The following is a 19,536-nucleotide window of genomic DNA, read 5'->3' on the forward strand; positions in this document are numbered from 1 at the left end:
ACTTATTGCATGGACTTGGATCATCAGTGACATTCACAAGGATACAGCACAGTGTTTTTTATGTATATACAGTTGCTCAATTGTTTATCATTGAGACTCAATATTGTCAATACAAATGTATATGTTTTGTGAATGAGACACGTCCCTGTTGCAGTTATTCCAATCAATTATATATGGTATTTGTTGTTTCCCTCTTTCTTTGATGATTTAAGTGTAAGCTTGCTGCTCGTTGTTTGTGTCATCTACAGGGTTGCCATGAGTCAAGGCCTTGGAGATGTGTCATCTATGGGTTGCCATGAATCAAGGTCAACTTGAGGGCAGCTAACAACAAATGACTTATAAAACTGCTTTAATAAAATGGCATACCATTGGTATTTAACCCCAGAAAAATTTCTGAGGTGTATAAAGGTTCTTGAAATTTGTGCTGGAATTGTCAGAAAAAAAGAAGTAATGTGGTGGATTTGTGAAAGAGTTAACATCTTTTGGTCTTGTTTTCATAAACTGATGGAGGACATTTTGAAAATTAAAATCCAATTGGATCCCAAACTATTTCTATAAAGACTCTTAGATCAACACTTGGAGAACACTTACAGGAGAATACTACAATATATGACAACTGCAGCTAGAATGATTTATGCAGAGATGGAAAGAGTCAACAATATGTTAGTTGTTAAAATTGTGTGATTTTTGTGGAAATATATAAGCTGACTATTCTAATTCATGACATGACTTTAAGTAAGAGTGGCAATGGTGATTTAATATATGAAAAGTAAGGAAGGTCTGTTAACTAAAGAGTAAGAGAAAAGATGCAAAAGAGTCATATATGTTGGAAGTAACCGATTTCTTTCGTGTAGGCTTTTAAGGGTTTCCTCCTCAAAGCTTTGCTTGTCGGTAGTTTGTTGTGTTTTTCCCTGTGTTTTTAGATACAGAAACTTAGCATACATTTGTTTGTTTGGTTAGTTTTTTCCTCTAAAAATACATTTTTAAAAAGTGTGTAACTCGGAATAAGTGTTTCATAGACAAGGAATATTTAAGCAAATTAGACCACATGTAGCTCAGTTGTATGAGTATGAAGGGCCAATAATTGCAGATTTAGGAAGTACTGGAGAATACTGCATAGAGAAAACATACATTAAAAGAAATGAGTCATTGGTTCAAACCAATATGATGATAATTGTATAAGCATATGCTTCTTGCTTCACAGCCTGATTCAAGACCACACAACCACTTCGCAGACTGTGGAGATTTGGCTGAATTCGAAGATAGTCATCAAGGTTTCAGCAGGTTTGTGATGAGAGAACCAATCCCTCTCTTTGACTAAAGTAACTTCTGACAATAATTGGCTTACGTTGCAGAACTAGAGTATGCTCAGCTGACCTATATCCTTTAAGCCATTGTTAGGGCTTGCTTTTTGAAAACCATTCTTCCTTAAAACTCCATCCTGTGACATAAACAGGTTGCTTACCTCTAACTGTAGTTCTTTAAGCGCCCATCTGTGTCCTCACATAAATGGATTTTGCATCTGCACAGAGATCTTCCACAGAACATTCTAAAACTGAAGAGCTTGGCAAAAACAGCCTGCTCACCACTATCTACCGCACATATCCAACCCCATCAAGCTACTATCTGCCCAGTTTCAAAATCCACCATATATAACAGGGATCTGAAAGAGGGGAAGTAGTGAAGGTTGTGTGAGGACATAGATGACCACTTGAAAAATGACAGTTACAAGTAAACAACTACTTATTCTTCTTCATGGTCTCTATGAGTCACACAAATGGGTGACTGTAAAGCTGACCCAAGGTAGGGGGATCAGATCATTTTAGAACAGAAGGACAGCAAGACCAAAATTAGCATCTGCTCGGGATCGTCAGTCCAAGTGATGATATTGAATAAAAGTTGAAGGCTGTGGCTGAGTAGTGCCTTTACACAAGTCAAATAAGCAGATTCCTTGCAGAAGGGCTATTGAAGAAAATAATACCTTAGTACAGTGATGGTGAACTTTTTAGAGACTGACTGCCCAAACTGCAACCCCAAACCCATTTATTTATTGCAAAGTGCCGCATTCCTCTGGCTTTCTAGGTACTAACTCTGGCGAACTCTGTACTGGGGAGACAGTACACATGCCCACAGAGGGGGTTCTGAGTGTTCCCTCTGGTACCTCACTAGTAGAATTGGGTCGTAGATTCGCTAGAACTGGGTATTTGGACATTTCATAGGCCAAGTAAATAGTTTGGAGAATCTCTGGGATGAAACACCTTAAGTGTTTCTGGGCATCTCCATGGTGAACAAAAAGTATATTAGAAAGATGAAACGTACCTGAGCACTGGACCCAGAAGCTGAGTGCTGAAAGTACATCTAGGCAGTGCAAAGATCTCTCTAAAGGAATTTGCAGGTAAGAATAGAATGTGGGCAATAACCATATTCCTGGTTAACATGGAACTGAGAAACAACTTTTGGCAAAAAGGAAATTTCTCATTGTAATACTACTTTGTCACAGAGGAACACCAGAAAAGTGCATCATTATGGAGAGCAGTAAACTTGGATGGCCACCAAAAAGGCTATCTTCATGTAAAGTAAGCATTCATCTGACAAGGCCATGAGCTCAAAGGACCGCCATGTCAGCTGAGACCAAGGCAGGGGGAGCCAATGGTGAATACAGGTGAGCCAAACCCTTAAGGAATCTTAACTACTGGGTCCATAAAAAGAGTACAAGCCGTATGAGATGCTGGTTGTTCTTGCCAGAGAGGAGGAGGAGGAGAGAAAGAGCTGGGCAGCCATTTTGAATGGTGACTGTTTGAAAAAAATTTTGAACTTAGGGAGAGTGTGCTTGTTTCTGAGGGGTGGAGCTTCTGTGTGTCACACTGATGAGTCACTAGGGGGTGGAGCTAGCAGACTAGCTCTATAGAACTCCTCCCAGAGCTGCACGCTGAATTTTTTTTTCTAACAAAAGAAATCTACAGAAGAGGCTGCAGGTGAGAAGCAAACCTTGAGTCAGAACCTTACCCTTCAATACAAGCTAGCAGCCAGGACATTCCTATAAAGTTATATTCCCAGTAGATTGAGCTCGCTACCAGAGACTGGTGAAAAGGCCAGGTCATCAGGGGCCTCAACGCTGGTGTTTACCACAGTCCTGCTTCAGTCATTACTAAAGACTTCGCAGTATGGACACTGAAGGAACTGCTACAGTCACGTGCAACACTTGTGGGATGTTTGACTTCTTGCCTACAGAAGTGGAGAACTTCACATGTACCAAGTGCAAGTCGGTAGCACTCTTGGAGGAGAAAGTACAGCAGCTGGAGTCCAGAGTAGCTGCACTTCAGCATATTAGGAACCAAGAGGATTTCCTACACACAACGGAACTAACAATCTTCTATGAGTATCACGCAGAGCAAGTTGCTGGGGCAGAGGAGGTCACTTCTCTGGTTGAGGCCATAGAAAACAAAATGGACGTGCAGGTGGGAGGGGGGGAGGGAAAGACATAACAAACAAAAATCTTTATTTTTTCAAACAGTAATAAGACGGTGAGAGAGAAAGTGAAAGAAGAAAAAGAAAAAAAATGCAAACAAAGCAACAATGATGAAACTGCTCAGGAGCAGATGCAAAACCCATTTGTGTGAGGCACAGAGACCATAAAGAAGAAGCTTATCTTCCCATTTCAGTTATAACACTCAGAGAGCAAGCTTAAGACTTGCTTACAAATTTTCCCATCCTGGTGATTCTCTTTGCTATATGAGAGAGAATACAAACCCAAGATTTTTTCCTATATTCCACTGCATATAGTCATTCTGGAGTCACTTGAAAATTGAACCTAGATTTATTATTGATTGTCTTAACCAATAAGTAGGTTCTTCTGATGAGTCTATCTGAAAGTCTATTTCATAAGGAACTGGAGCTATCTGTTTTTCTGGTATAAACTAGTACTTTTCAGATATGATCAGTGGTATCAGAGTGCAACAATTACTTTCTCCTACAGTAGTCATAAATTATCTCTAAAAACACACAGTCTGGTTTTGAACTGTTATCCCGTGGCATTGATCTTAATTGTTTTGGTCATGTATAGGGCAAGGAACTAAAGTAGCCAGTAAATGGTACAGTTTATTTTAAGTTATGAATATATCAATAGACAGCTTACTCAAGCTTCTCTAGCTTCAGTGTTGCATCCTTGATTGCCATTTGAAGTCGCTGCTCTTTCTCCATAGCTGATTTCTGAAAAGGAAATAGTTTACAATATGCAACTCCAATGGTTATTAAAAATATATATTCCTCACTCTACAAAACTACAGTATTTGCTTTTTGAGCCAGTTCAATTCTTCACCAGCAAGGTGCATAAATTAGACTGAGGCAGTTATTGCTCCACTCTTACCGTATTTTCCGGCGTATAAGACGACTGGGCTTATAAGACGACCCCCAACTTTTCCAGTTAAAATATAGAGCTTGGTATATACTCGCCACATAAGACTACCCCGCTTCCAACGCACACCAAATAAAAAATTTTAAAAATCAGATTTGATTTCAATATGGTAATTTTAATTGAAATGCTTATGACATGCAGGTACTTAGCAGGAAACCTTGTTGTCTACAAAGCCTTCTTGGATTGGTCAGCTCTCCCTGCCTGCCCAGCCATCCCTGTCTCCAAGACTATCAGAACAGTAGCTGCTTTCATAAGATCGCCGCATACGGTGGGGATGTGCCTGCAGCAGTTTTTGAGCTCCCCCCACCATATGTGGCGACCGCAGATTCTCCAGTCTGCCCTATAAGACGACACCTGGCGTATAAGACCACCCCCGACTTTTGAGAAGATTTTCCTGGGTTAAAAAGTAGTCTTATATGCCAGAAAATGCAGTATATTTTATGGTCTAGCCTGTTCTTGATGAACATTGCATTCATTAAACTAAAGGTCTATCATAGAGAATTAATGGTGAATTACGTAACTCTCTAAAACTCTCTATAACTCTCCAGAAGTGCAGCTGCACCTCTTGAAATAGCAAAACTGCTACTGCTACAAAGAAAAAAATCTCCCTTCTTCTAAAGCAGTTTCAAATACTGGATTATTTTGAAATCAAATGCCTTTTTTTGTACAGAGTAACTCATCCTGGAGTTCCTGGAGGCAAGACTTAATTAGATTAGTCCTGGATCTAAGACTGAATCAACTGTAATTGCCCTAATGGGTTATCATTAAATATGGCATTCCAGGAAACGCTCAATACCTAGGACTGGAAACTGTCCTTCATACAAATAGGAATAGTTGCAGAGATTGTTTCTCAGGCCTCTCACAATGTACTATGCATGTAAGAGGCGCCTGCATATGACGTGGGCGCATTGTATCTGCTAGGCTAATCCCCTCCCTCCCACCCCTGTTCCTTTTGTTTCTGAATCAGATTGTAAGCCTGAGGGCAGGGAACTGTTCTGTTGTCCTTTTACCTGTGCCATGCACAATGATGGTGCTTTATAAATAAATGATAATAATAACAACATGGCCACAAAAAATAATCAACATAATAATCTCAGAATGGAAAATTAATCTCCAATGCTGGTTAACATCTATATAAAACTGTTGATATAACTACCATTGGTATGCTTATTTCTTAATAAGCTGTAGTTATGCAGGTGCCATGTCTGAGAGCAATGGTGAATGAATGTCAATAAATTGAGGTTATCTTGAGGCAAGTTGGTAGTCCTTTGGGTGAGTACTTTCTGGGTAAGGAGATAGTCTAGTTGCTATTCTGAATGTGGTTACACTCTCTCTGAAGCATTGAATACATAATCAAAAGAAAATTCTGGATGTGTTTTTCTCAGCGGAAGCCCAGGAGGTATGAATTGTTTACAGTGATTTTATCACCTTCAGGTGGTATACCAGCTATACTTGGACACTGGCAAACTTAAAGTACACTGTTGCAATAGGTACTTAAGAATGCCCTTAAAACTGGTTCAGAAATAACAACTAATGCAAACGGCTTCAGCTAAGTTCTAGCAGAGTTTCTTTCTGATGTTTTGCCAGCATCTGTGGCTGGCATCTTCAGAGAAAGAAACTCTGTTAAAACATGGCCACATAGCCCGAAAAAACTCACAAAAAAACTATGGATGCCGGCCACGAAAGCCTACGGCTTCAGCTAAGCTTCGAAGTAGATTGTGCTATCAACAGTACAAAAGACCTGTTCTGATGGAACTGGTGAAGATGACTTGTTTACTAACAGACCAGACTTCACAAAATCATAGAGTGGGAAGAGACCACAAGGGCCATCCAGTCCAACCCCTACATGTAGGAAGATACCATCAAAGCATTCCAACAGATGGCCATCCGGCCTATGTTTAAAAACCTCCAAAGAACCTCTGTTTTAAAACCTCCACCACTCTCTGAGGCAGCAGTGTTCCACTGTCAAACAGCTCTTATTATCAAGGAAGTTCTCCCTAATGTTTAGGAGGAATATCTTTTAAAGTTCTGTTGCTGACAGCATCCATCTGGGACATCGGCTCCATCACTCTATACCCTTTCCCACTCCAGCTGTCCTTCCTCATCCCCCCACTCCTCCACACTACTACTCTCTTCCAGCTCCCTCAATGCCCCTGTTGTTTATTCCCTTCCTATCTGATTTCTTATATCTTCACCCTTCATCTTGTGAGGGGGGAAGGAAAGGAGAAGAACAAAAATCTTGTTGCTTCTGCCAAAAATGACTCTCTTCAAAGCTGCATTCCCTCATTATCTGAGGAAGAAAGGAGGGAGACAAGTGCAGAAGAAAAAGAGATAAGAGTATCAGGCAAATTCAGAAAGTGCAAATTCAAAACATAAAAATATTTATTTCCTGCAAACACAAGATTTGCAATAAGAGTAATAACAACTGGCAGTCCTGTTTTTTCATAGGTTTTCTCATTTTCATTTTAAGAAAATCACAGAATCATAGAGATGGAAGAAACCTGATTTTCCATCAAGTCCAATCAATACTCTTGCCATGCAGGAATAAACAATCAAAGCACTCAACTGTAAATATGGAGTCTCTACATACCCTATTACAACGTATTTTATGGTGGAGTCTCTTTCTGCATAATCTGAATCCGCTAATTTGAGTTCTATTCTCTGGAGCGCAGAAAACAAGCTTGTTGCATTTCCCACAAGATATTCTTTCAGATATTTAAAGACAGCTATCATGTTATTTCTCATTTTTCTCTTCTCCAAGCCAGTTCCCTAAGCCATATCCCATAGTGCTTCTTTTCCAGACCTTTTGCCTTCTCAGCCACCCTCTTCTGCACACATTCCAGATTTGGGATCCTCTTTGAACTATGGGGTCTCCAGCAGAATTTAAGAAGCAAGAGGCTTAACCACTTGTCCAAGCAATGCAGCATAACCAATTTAACAAAAATTAAAAGTTGTGTTTCTGATGCTTAAAAAACTACGCTTAAACTTACATATGTATTCTGGATTTCCAGGTAGACCTCAAGGCGCGATTCACGGAAGCAAAGAAAATTAATTATGCCACATAAAAAACGAGCTGTCCTCTTTGCTTCTAGAACACCAACACAAAATAAAATTCTTTTAGAAGGTTTGTGGTACTTACAATTTTTCAAATTCAAAAGAACATATGGAGGTTAAATTCAAGTAAGATAGAAGAGCAAATCTTTCAGACAGAAGTATTATGCAATAGCTAGGACTATATGAAAACTATTTAAGGTTTATGTTCTACAATAATAGAAATGCATTTTCAGAAAAGAGATCCATTGGGATCTATCCACAACTTTCACATGCATACTTAATGGCATAATAATAATAATAATAATAATAATAATTATTATTATTATTATTATTTATATCCCGCCTCTCTGTGCAACACAACTGGGGCAGGCTGACACATTACAATATATAATCCCATATCCCACTAACCCACCCACCCCTAAAATACATCCCAAGGTACCAAGGGGAGCCTTCTGTATTATAGGCAAATCTGAGATTCTTTTTTCAAAGATGAATGTAATGCAGCCATTGTGAAGCTACAACATGAAATCAGAAAAGTAGTTACTTGTTACTACCCTTTCACACACAAAAAAGGAATGCTTGTACTTACCTGTTATACATTCATTTCCAGCAGATAAGGTCCCAGCATCTTGTATAGTGGGTACCTCCTCCCATTTGCTCCTACAGGCAGGGAAACATAAAAGACCATGCCTGGTCCTCTGTGGCAGGGAAGCCATTCTATAGCCAGCCAAGTGAGAGACAAATCATATAGCCAACCATTAACAGTCAAATTATCTAATATTTATTAAAAACCAGATGAAAAAACACATTAACTAGAAAACTGGATTCATCAGATAGTATCTGCGTCCACTGTCAGCACCAAAGGATGGGCAGGATGCTAGGACCTTATCTGCTGGAAATGAACATATCACAGGTAAGTACAAATGTTCCTTTTCTCAGCAGACAAGGTCCCAGCCTCCTGTATAGTGGGATTTACCAAAGGCCCCCTGAAACACTGTGGGAGGTGCAACTAAAAGAAAGGGAATCCCACTACCACCTGCTGAAGTATTCATCTCTCAAAGGCTGCCTCAGCAGACTGCAAAATGTCCACCTTGTAATGTCTAAGGAATGTGGATGGGGATTTCCACGTTGCTGTCTTGCAGATCTTGGCTAGTGATGCACTAGTGGCCAGGGCTGTGGGAGTGGCCGCACTCCTAGTAGTGTGTGCCACCACCCTCTTCGCAGGAGTTAAGCCCAGCGATTCATAGCAGGCACCAATGCAGTCTCCAATCCACCTGCTCAGGATGGAGGTGGAAACCTTCTTTCCCAGGGAGCGGTGACTGAAGGAGAAGAGAGAGTCCAAAAGTCTGAAGTCACTGGTCCCCTCGATGTAAATCTTAATGACCTTCCTCACATCGAGTATGTGCCATATCTTCTCTGGGTCCTTATCCAGATGAGGACAAAACAAGGGCAATAGGACATCCTGGGAAACATGAAAGGCTGAGTTCACCTTAGGGATAAAAAAATGGATCACCATGGAGTCTGGGCGGAATGTGCAGAGGCCCTCTCAAATTGACAGGGAGCCCAATTCGGAGATGCAGTGGGCCGATGTAATGGCCATGAGGAAGAGGACCTTCCAAGAGAGATGCTTCAAGGGCACTTCCCACAGAGGTTCAAAGGGGCAAACAGTCAGCATCTTCAGGACCATGTGGAGGTCCCAGGATGGGAATCAGTGTCTTGTCGGGGGTGCCCTGTTCGATACTCCCTTCAGCAGCCTCTTGACATGAGGATGCACACACAACCTAGCTGCCTTTTTGTGGGGGAGTATAGAAACAATCACCACTACCTGTTTCTTAACAGTGTTAGGCTGCAGCCTGCGCCTGATGCCATCTTAAAGGAACTGTAGCAGGTCTGACACCGAGAGGTATTCTGTCAGTGAGCAAGTAAGGGGATGTGTGGGGGGGCGGGGCAGAGTGGCTCTGGTTCATAAGAACAACCTTACCTTCATCAGGATACCTGTCTGGAAAACAGTCCACTTCGAGTGTACAATCAGCCCTTCTTATACACTGATTTTTTATACACGGATTCAAGCATCCAGTTTGAAAATATTCAAAGGAAGTATAAATTTCAAATATCAAACCTTGATTTTTCATTTTTATAAGGGACACCATTTTGCTATGTCATTATATTTAATGGGACTTGAGCACCCACGGATTTTGTTATACACAGGGGATCTTGGAACCAAACCCCAGCGTATAACAAGGGTCCACTGTATGTACCTGAGCCTAAGGACTAGGGATAGTTTGGGGATTCTGTTAGTATACCATCCACCCCATTATGTAACAGACTCCCTACCTGAGCTGACACAGCTGGTCTCAGAGTTGCTGTTGGAGTCGCCCCAATTTCTGGTCTTGGACGACTTCCAACGTCCCACTCGAGACCAGTTTATCAAATCTAACTGGTGCAGCTCAGGAGTTCATGGAGTCCATCACAAACATGGACCTATTTCAACTGATCTCTGTATAATGATCTGCTCTAGAATCGTTCCTGGTACTGATGTCAGACTAACTGGACGATAATTGTTGGGATCCTCTTTTTTCCCTTTTTGAAGATGGCGACAACGTTTGCCTCCTCCAGTCTGCTGGAACTTCTGTTCTCCAGGAGGTCTCAAAGATCATTGCCAATGGCTCCGATATTACATTAGCCAACTCTTTTAATACTCTCGGATGTAGTTCATCAGGTTCTGGAGATTTATATTCATTTAGATTAACCAGGTATTCCTGTACTGTCTCTTTACTTATTCTGTGCTGAAATTCCCCTATTCTGTCTACTGCTCCATTATCCTCAGGTTGAGCATCCTTTTCCTCTTCTGAGAAGAAAACTGGCACTTGGGTTTACCATGTTATTTATATTTCCACGCTCCAGAAAGACTTCTTTTTGTCTCTGTCCTAAACTAGGACCTGATCCAGAGACTCACCAAAGAGGTTGGTGCCCAGAAAAGGAGTAAACACTAAGTTCTATTTAGACTTAGCATCTACATTCCAGTTTTTTAGCCATACGTGACGGCAGACTGCAACCACCGCTGCCTCGGCCCTTGTGCAGAACTGCCTTGTGCAGAACCGACCCATGGCATGTGCCACCCGCAGCCAGCTTGTGCCATTAATCCTTGATGACTCATTGGCCGTGTAGCCAGATGCCAGGGAAATCCTGTTGAGACTCTGTTTGAACCGGGTGTCTTAGAGAGGGATTTGTTCCAGCAACTCCCTCATCCACGAGAGGGACACCCTAGCTACCATTAAGGGAGTGGCTGCTGCTCTGATTACAATGGAAATGGCTTCATGGGCCTTTTTCAGGGTTGCTTCTGCATTTTTATCCTCAGATCCTGACGGTGTCCTATCCATCTTTAGAAAATATGGTGGAAGACACCAGGTCAGACACTGGGGGATTCGCTAGGACTATCTGGAGCTTGACTATGATGCTTCAGGGAAAATTATATAGCTTCTTAACCGACCCATGACATGAGCCACCCACAGCCAACTTGTGCCATTCATCCTTGAATGTGCTGGGATAGGAAAAAGCTCCTCTCCCACCCTAAGAAGGTAAATATCTGATGGCAGCTGGGACTCCAAAGGAGCAGAGATGCTCAGCACCTTCACGGTCTTTTTGAGAAGCCTAGGAAAATTCTCAGATCTGAACAGGCAGTCTGATGACTGGGGGATGTCCAAGTCATCCTCCTCCTCCTCCCCTGACAGCTCACCCTCCTCAGCAGCCCCCCTGGATTGAGTCCTCTCCTGGATGAAGGGAAATCCCCCCCTTTCCCTGGAATTAATCCTGGGCTTCTTGGGTGGGTGTGCTGACAAATCGTCTGCCTGAGAGTCAGACAAAAGGACTCACTCCTGATCACCCCGGCCCCACTTCCCAGCCATAGGAATCACCTGTGAGGCATTCTGGTGGCTGTTGCCACCATGGGAGAATACCCCACTTGGGCAAGGCCCACCTCCTTGAGGGGCAGGAAGAAGGCAGACTCCATCAGGGGACCCAAGGTGGCCACCCCCATCTGCATGGCCAAGATGGCAACCATTGTCCACCTAGGGAGACAAGGCATCAGCCTCCATGGGCCTTAGCTGGTGCTCAGCTACAAACTGGGAAGTCCAGGGCCTGCCAGTGGAATGATAACCCTAAGGGCCCCCCCCCCCTTCCCAGTAGGTGAAGAGGTAAGGGTCAGTTGGGTTTGGGCAGGCAGGGCCTGGTGTGGGCTAGGTTGCCAACCAGGCATCCATCTCGCTGGGCAGGTGAGATTATTCGGCCCACTGCAACCTGCAGAGGGAAGAGGAGAATGATGAAGACCTTGACTCCCCCCAGCCCTGAGAACCCCCACTGAGGGGGGAGGAGGCAGCACCCAAGGACTCTTGGCCATGCCCTGCTCAGTTGGCGGGGACAAGGATACTGGTAACCCCAAAGGACACTGAGGGGTGGCCACCCACTGCCCTGGGTCCAGCCAGTGGCCCCCTCAAGTAAGCAGCCATTTCCTGGGCAAAAATCGCCCTGATGAAGTTGGCAAAATCTGGTGACTTGCAGAAGGCATAGAAAGGGAAGGCAGTATTCACCCCAGTCCACATGGCCAAGATGGGTTAGCTGTGGGGTTGGCATGGCCTCCAGCCACTCTAGCTCTGAACGGATTTGGTGCGGGGTCAAATCTGCAGCAACACAGAGGGTGAACCCCTCCCACAGCTGTGTCTCTAAATTTGTCTCCTTGGTCTACTGCTCAACCTGTTCCAATGTCTGGAAGAGGGATAAGTTATCCACTGCCTCAGCAGCCTCCTCTATGGGCATCCTTTCCATAGTCCCCCCGCAAATGAGGACAGAGAGAAGGGAAGGGAAGGGATCTCCAAAGAAGAAATTTATAGCAGGCAAAAGTTAGCATAAATGGCTAGCTCTTCATCAAAAGCGTCCTGCTAGGAGCATAGGCAGAAAAAAGACTAGCTTCCTAAGGGGTGGGGGGTAGCCCTTTCCACAGGGAGGGTGGTTTTTCTTCTCTTTTGTGTTTCCCTGCCTATAGGAGCAAATGGGAGGAGCTACCCACTATACAGGAGAATGGGACCTTGTCTGCTGGGAAATCAGTGTAGTAGGATTGCTACTCCTGCATGACCACGTCACACTGCAATTGCAATTTGTAAACCTGTGAGCAAGGTAGGTTCATTTTTTTTTTTTTACATGACCACAAACATTGTCACTATAAAGAACAAGCAATCTACTAATCAAACATCAGTTAATCAGTTCTTGGCAATAACCAACACAAGGTAAAAATTAAAATGAGATACAACACATCAGTAAGGAAAGGACATGTTGATGCTTACTTGGATTTATGACATCAGCAATCTGGAAGTCATTGACGCGGCACAATGGAAAAAATCGCTCCCTGTCCAAGTTGTACAAAATATTAATCATTTTGAAAATATACTACTTGAAGTATTTGCTTTCCTGGTAAAATGTATTATATACAGTTGAGAGTGTATATGTGGCATACAGCTAGGTACAGGGATAAACTATCCACACTATGTACTGAAATTGTAATGAGGCTCCTATGTGTGTTCACGTTGCCTGTCAACTTATGGCAACCCCATTAATTTCACAGGGTTTTCTTAGGCAAGAAAAATTCAGAGTTGGTTTTAACAGTTCAGTCCTCTAAAACAGGGGTAGGCAACCTTTTTGAGCCGGGGCCGGGTTGCTGTCCCTCAGGCGACTGGGGGGCCAAAGCTGGGGGGTGAAGCTTCCACCCTCCGGGGGCAGGGCCGCATGCCAGGGGTGGAGCTTCCACCCTTCGGGGGCGGAGCCGCATGCCGGAGGCGGAGCTTCCACCCTCCGGGGGCCAGGCTTCCTCCTCTTTGCTGGCCCCTGACGGGGCCCCAGGCCCCTTCAGAGGCCAGCAAAAAAGCTGGCAGGGGCCACCAGCGCTGGAGGCCTCCCCCTCTTTGCCTGCCCCTGACAGGGCCCCAGGCCCCGTCAGAGCCCGGCAAAAAAGCCGGTGGGGGCCACCAGCGCTGGAGGCCTCCTCCTCTTTGCCGGCCCTTTTGCCGTCGCTGGGGCCCTCCAAGAGGGCTCCGGTGGTGGCAGCGGGCCTCTGGGAGGCCCTTTTGCCGTTGCCGGAGCCCTCTTGGAGGGCCCCAGCAAAGGCAACCGGCCTCCCAGAGGCCCGCTGCCACTGTTGGAGCCCTGTTTGAGGGCTCCGGCGGCTGCAGCGGGCCTCCTAGAGACCGCCACCAATGGCGGCGAAGTCTCACGCGACCTTTTCGCCTCTAGGCCGCCGCCATTTCCCCCCAAAATGGCAGCAAAGTTTCGTGCGACCTCGGGGAAGGTCATGTGAGACTTCGCCGCCATTTTGGGGGGGAATGGCGGCGCCCGGAGTAGCAAAAAGCCGCAATTGGCGGCGGCAGCAGCCAGGGGCCAGCCGAAAGGCCTCCGCGGGCCGCATCTGGCCCGCGGGCCGGAGGTTGCCGACCCCTGCTCTAAAATATAACCAACAGTACCTAGTATTCACTGCCAGTCTCCCATCCAAGTACTAACCAGGGCTAGTAGCTTTCAAGCAGAATATGGTGCCTTTATACTCCCTAGTAAATATATTTAGGGTTGCAGCTTTAATTACAAACATACTGAATCAGATCAATTAGTTTTAGTTTTAAACAATTAAATTAGATGTGGTTTGATACTGATTTTAAAACCCCATCAGACCATGAGAAATAGAACTCTGTGCTGCATTCAAACATTTTTTAAGGACTGAAAACATAATTAAAATGCTCAGCTTGCAAATTTAGCAGAGTGCACCAAAGATTTAAGAAAAAAATATGTATCTCACTCTTCCATTATCCTCAAAATTGCTTAGGGTGATTTCTAGGCCATTGAAAACAATTACAAAACTCACAGAAGAATGTAATAAAAAGCAGAAATTGACATAACATAAAAACAGATAAGAAACTCCTCAATTTACAGACAAATGCTTCATGGAACAAAGTTCCCTTCATTTGGTACTAGAGAGCCAAGAGAAGCTCCTGGAGGAGTTTCATAGTCCAGGCATAGCCACAAGACTATCTCGTATGTACAGTTTCACTAGACTAAGAATTTTTGTAAGACCTAAAGCAATACTCACCAAAATAAAAAATTATTGATCTAGTAAAATAAGCCAAAATTTTCTAAGTAATTACATAGAAATTTCCATTATAAACCAAAGTTGAACAGAAGCAGGAGAATTACTGTACAAAATATGACTTCAAGCCTCACATATTAATAAACAGATTTCCAGTGGGTAGGAATCCTTCAAAGAGCTGGGGATATGCAGTTTCAAATGTCACTGGCATCTAAGAAAAGAACAAAAATAGTAAATAACTAAAGAAGGTTTATGTTTTCTCCAGTCAGTTCTTTCAAATGAAAATGGGGATGAGTTGTTTGAGGCCTAAGCACTATCCTTTATGTTAACAAGCTACATTTGGGAGTAATGTGGGCACACAAATTTCATTGTGATGTATCACAGAGATCTGGCTAGATGAAGCTGGGAGGGGTGTGGGGGGGTGTAATCTCCCTCAGCACTGTCCACCTGGGTTCTCTGTAGTGTTAGACAGGGCCTGGGAGAGAGAGGGGAACTGCAGTGGTCTATCAGGATTCCATCTCCACCACCAGATGCTCCACACCACAGTCTGTGGGGTTGAAATGTGTGTTTTTGAAGGTGGGTAGCTGAGACAGAATAGGGATTCTGTTTGTGTATCATCCACCCCTCTACTCAACCGCCTCCCTGAGATGGCTGCTTTGGTCTCAGCAGTGGTGTTGGAGTCCCCTTGGCTAGTTGTACTGGGGACTTAAACATCAATGCAGACACTGCTCTATTAAGAGCAGTTCAGGACTTCATGTCCCCCACGACAACCATGCAGCTGTCCTAAGTAATACAGTGTGCCTGCTTATGCTGAAAGCCATGCAACAGAAATAAAATGGCATGCGTACCCATGGCACACTGCACTGCATGCGTGAGCCCCATTATTGTCAATGGGGCTCAAGCATACGTACTATTTGCTTTACGCTGGGGCGTCCGGAACGGATCCCCACATAAACAAGGGTGCACTGTATCTGGTGCCACCCATGTTGCAGGATACACTCTAGACCTAATTTTCTGTTCCATGTGGGATGTTGGTGATCTGGGTGTGGAAGAATTTTCTGTTATTCCATTGTCATGGACTGATCACTTCCTGTTTGGGTTTAAACTCACTGAGACACTCAGGCCTTCTGCAGGGGTGGGAAACGATAAAGATCGCAAGAGACTTATGGAACCAGAGGGATTCCTGATAGCTCTTAGGGAGTTTCCTGTTGCCGTGACAGGTTATCCTATCGAAGCTCTAGCTGATTTATGGAACAGGGAAATTGACAGGGCAGCAAGACATGATTGTCCCTAAACATCCCCTCCTACAAAGTGGAGCTAAGTGAGCTCCCTGCTTGATTAGGGAGCTGATGGTGATAAAACAATCGGGACAGACTCGATGGCCTTTGTGGTCTCTTCCAACTCTGATTCTATGATGGAGGCTACAACAACAATGGCAGAAGGCTTGGAGCAAATCTGACAGACCGTGGGCTAGAGCTCATTGGAAGGCCTATGCTGTGGCAATTACTATACTTCTCTGCCAGTTGGCAGAAACGTTTTTGCCAATAGTCTCAAGAATTTGATCAGGAGGGCTTTAAACTGAATTATGTGGGGGAGGGAGACAGTATTCTGGAAGGCAAAAAGGCTGAAGAAAATAGTCAAACTGTCATAGAGGGAACAAGGCAAACAGTGCAAGGACCCAAAACTGGGAGGCAAAAAAACTTGCACAGGCAGCAAGTAAAGGGAACAAATGGTCTTAAATGTCTCTACACTAATGCACAAAGCATGGGAAATAAGCAAGATGAACTCGAAATCCTAGTGCAACAAAGCAAATATGATATAATTGGCCTCACTGAAACCTGGTGGGATGAGTCTCATAATTGGAATGTAGAAATAGAAGGATATAACCTTTTTAAGAGAAACAGGCCAAACAGGAAAGGAGGAGGAATAGCCCTATATATCAGGGACATTTACACGAGTGAAGAGATCCAGGACATCAATCATGGAAGCCAGGTGGAGAGCATCTGGATAAAAATTAAAGGGCAGGGAAACAACAAGGATGTTATGGTGGGAGTCTACTACAGACCCCCAAGTCAGACGGAGGAATTGGATGATGGCTTTCTAGATCAGATGACCACACACTCACAAAGGAGAGATGTAGTAGTGATGGGTGACTTCAACTACTACCCGGATATTTGTTGGAACTCAAACTCAGCCAAATCCTCAAGGTCTAGTAAATTCCTCACTTGCCTGGAAGACAATTTCATTGTCCAAAAGGTGGAAGAGGCAACAAGGGGGTCAGCTATTTTAGATCTGATCCTAACCAACAAGGATGACTTGGTTAATGAAGTGCAAGTGGTGGGATCCTTAGGTGGAAGTGACCATGTTCTCCTAGAGTTTGTTATACAGTGGAAAGGAGAAGCCAGGCATAGTCAGACACACATTCTAGACTTTAGGAGAGCTGATTTCAGTAAACTTAGAGAAATACTGGGGGTGATCCCATGGTCAGGAATACTAAAAGAGAAGGGAGTTCAATATGGATGGGAGTTTCTCAAAAGGGAGATACTGAAGGCACAAATTAAAACAGTTCCAGTGAGAAAGAAAAATGGGAGGTGTCGCAAGAACCCAGGATGGATGAACAAGGAACTTTCAGCTCAGCTAAATTTTAAACGGAACATGTATAAGAAATGGAAAAATGGGGAAATCACCAAAGAGGAATTCAAACAAATAGCTAGCATGTGTAGAGATAAGGTCAGAAAAGCTAAAGCACAGAATGAACTCAGGCTTGCTAGAGAGGTTAAGAACAACAAAAAGGGCTTTTATGGATATGTCCGCAGCAAAAGGAAGAAGGAAACGGTAGGGCCACTGCATGGAGAAGATGGCAAAATGCTAACAGAAGACAGAGAAAAGGCAGAATTACTCAACACCTTCTTTGCCTCAGTCTTCTCAGAAACGGCAAAGGGTGCTCAACCTGAGGATAATGGAGCAGAGGACAGAATAGGGGAATTTCAGCACAAAATAAGTAAAGAGATAGTACAGGAACACCTGTTTAACCTAAATGAATTTAAGTCTTCAGGACCACATGAACTACATCCAAGGGTATTAAAAGAACTGGCAAATGTAATATCAGAGCCATTGGCAATAATCTTTGAAAACTCCTGGAGAACAGGAGAAGTCCCAGCAGACTGGAGGAGGGCAAACGTTGTCCCTATCTTCAAAAAGGGGAAGAAAGAGGATCCAAACAATTATCATCCAGTTAGTCTGACATCAATACCAGGAAAGATTCTAGAGCAGATCATTATACAGAGAGTCTGTGAACATCTAGAAGGCAATTCCATAATCACAAAAAGTCAACACGAGTTTCAGAGAAAGAAGTCAGGCCAGACAAATCTAATCTCTTTCTTTGATAAAATTACCAGCTTGGTAGATGAAGGGAATGCTGTGGATATAGTATATCTTGATTTCAGTAAGGCCTTTGACAAGGTTCCCCATGACATTCTTGCAAACAAGCTTGTAAAATGTGGTCTAGACAATTCAACTGTTACGTGGATTTGTAATTGGTTGACCGGACAAAACCAAAGGGTGCTCAAAAATGGCACCTTTTCATCCTGGAGAGAAGTGACCAGTGGGGTCCCACAGCGCTCTGTACTGGGCCCAGTGCTGTTCAACATCTTTATCAATGACTTGGAGGAAAAAATTGGGGGAATACTTATCAAATTTGCAGATGACACCAAATTAGGAGGAATAGCTAATACTCCAGAGGGCAGGATCAAAATTCAAAATGACCTGAATAGACTAGAAAGCTGGGCCACAGCTAACAAAATGAACTTCAACAGGGAGAAATGTAAGGTACTGCACTTAGGTCGAAAAAATGAAATGCACAGATACAGGACGGGGGACACCTGGCTTAAGGAGACAACATGTGAAAGGGATCTGGGAGTCCAAGTGGACCACAAGTTGAACATGAGTCAACAGTGCGATGCAGCAGCTAACAAGGCCAATGCCATTTTAGGCTGCATCAATAGAAGTATAGTGTCTAGATCAAGGGAAGTAATAGTGCCATTATATTCTGCTCTGGTCAGGCCCCACCTGGAATATTGTGTCCAGTTCTGGGCACCACAATTCAAAAAGGACATTGAAAAACTGGAGTGTGTCCAAAGGAGGGCGACTAAAATGGTGAAGGATCTGGAAACCAAGCCCTATGAGGAACGACTTAGGGAGCTGGGTATGTTTAGCCTGGAGAAAAGAAGGTTAAGAGGTGATATGATAGCCCTGTTTAAATATTTGAAGGGATGTCATATTAAGGAGGGAGCTAGCTTATTTTCTGCTGCTCCGGAGACTAGGACCCAGAGCAATGGATGCAAGCTACAGGAAAAGAGATTCCGCCTCAACATTAGGAAGAACTTCCTGACAGTAAGGGCTGTTTGACAGTGGAACACACTTCCTCGGAGGGTAGTGGAGTCTCCCTCCTTGGAGGTCTTCAAACGGAGGCTGGATAGCCATCTGTCAAGGATGCTTTGATCTGGATTTCCTGCATGGCAGGTGGTTGGACTGGATGGCCCTTGCGGTCTCTTCCAACTCTATGATTCTATCTATGCTACTGAACGTACATGCAAAAAACTTTATCTGAGGAAGACCATAAGACATAAAAAGTAAAATAGGGGAACACCTCTCTAAGCTAAAAAATAGAAGAGTGGGAGCTCCCTTAGTTGGTCATTTTGTAAAAATGCAACATTCTATAGCTGTTTTCCAGTTTGGGGTAATAGAAAGAACTTAAAATAATAAGGAATACATTTTAAAGGGAAAAGATAGAATGGATTCTAAGATTGAAATCTTGGTGCCTGCAGGTTTAAATGAAGGTTTCGACCTGCAATCTTTAATTGGAAAGCTGTGCGGGGAGGAAGGGGCAGCATGTCCCATAGGGACTAATGGGATGCATGACCGTGGCATGCGCACCACCGTGTGCACG

The 19,536-nt window shown here is 43.7% G+C and overlaps 1 protein-coding gene across 2 annotated transcripts in view; it reads right to left on the minus strand.

Moving 5' to 3' along the window:
* Positions 1–19,536, minus strand: part of NUF2 (NUF2 component of NDC80 kinetochore complex) — an 84,636-nt gene that overhangs the window by 55,808 nt on the left and 9,292 nt on the right. For both annotated transcript variants that reach the window (XM_089516065.1, XM_089516066.1), the window contains exons 4-7: positions 14,723–14,799; positions 12,805–12,866; positions 7,405–7,502; positions 4,136–4,209 (exon numbers count right to left, since the gene is read on the minus strand). In XM_089516065.1, coding sequence (XP_089372191.1) covers positions 4,136–4,209; positions 7,405–7,502; positions 12,805–12,866; positions 14,723–14,799 — 311 coding nt within the window. The remainder of the gene's footprint in view (positions 1–4,135; positions 4,210–7,404; positions 7,503–12,804; positions 12,867–14,722; positions 14,800–19,536) is intronic.

This window comes from Sceloporus occidentalis, unplaced genomic scaffold (genome assembly GCF_023333645.1).
Source record: "Sceloporus occidentalis isolate IW3139 unplaced genomic scaffold, rSceOcc1.0.p SCAF_3, whole genome shotgun sequence".
Classification (NCBI taxonomy): domain Eukaryota; kingdom Metazoa; phylum Chordata; class Lepidosauria; order Squamata; family Phrynosomatidae; genus Sceloporus; species Sceloporus occidentalis.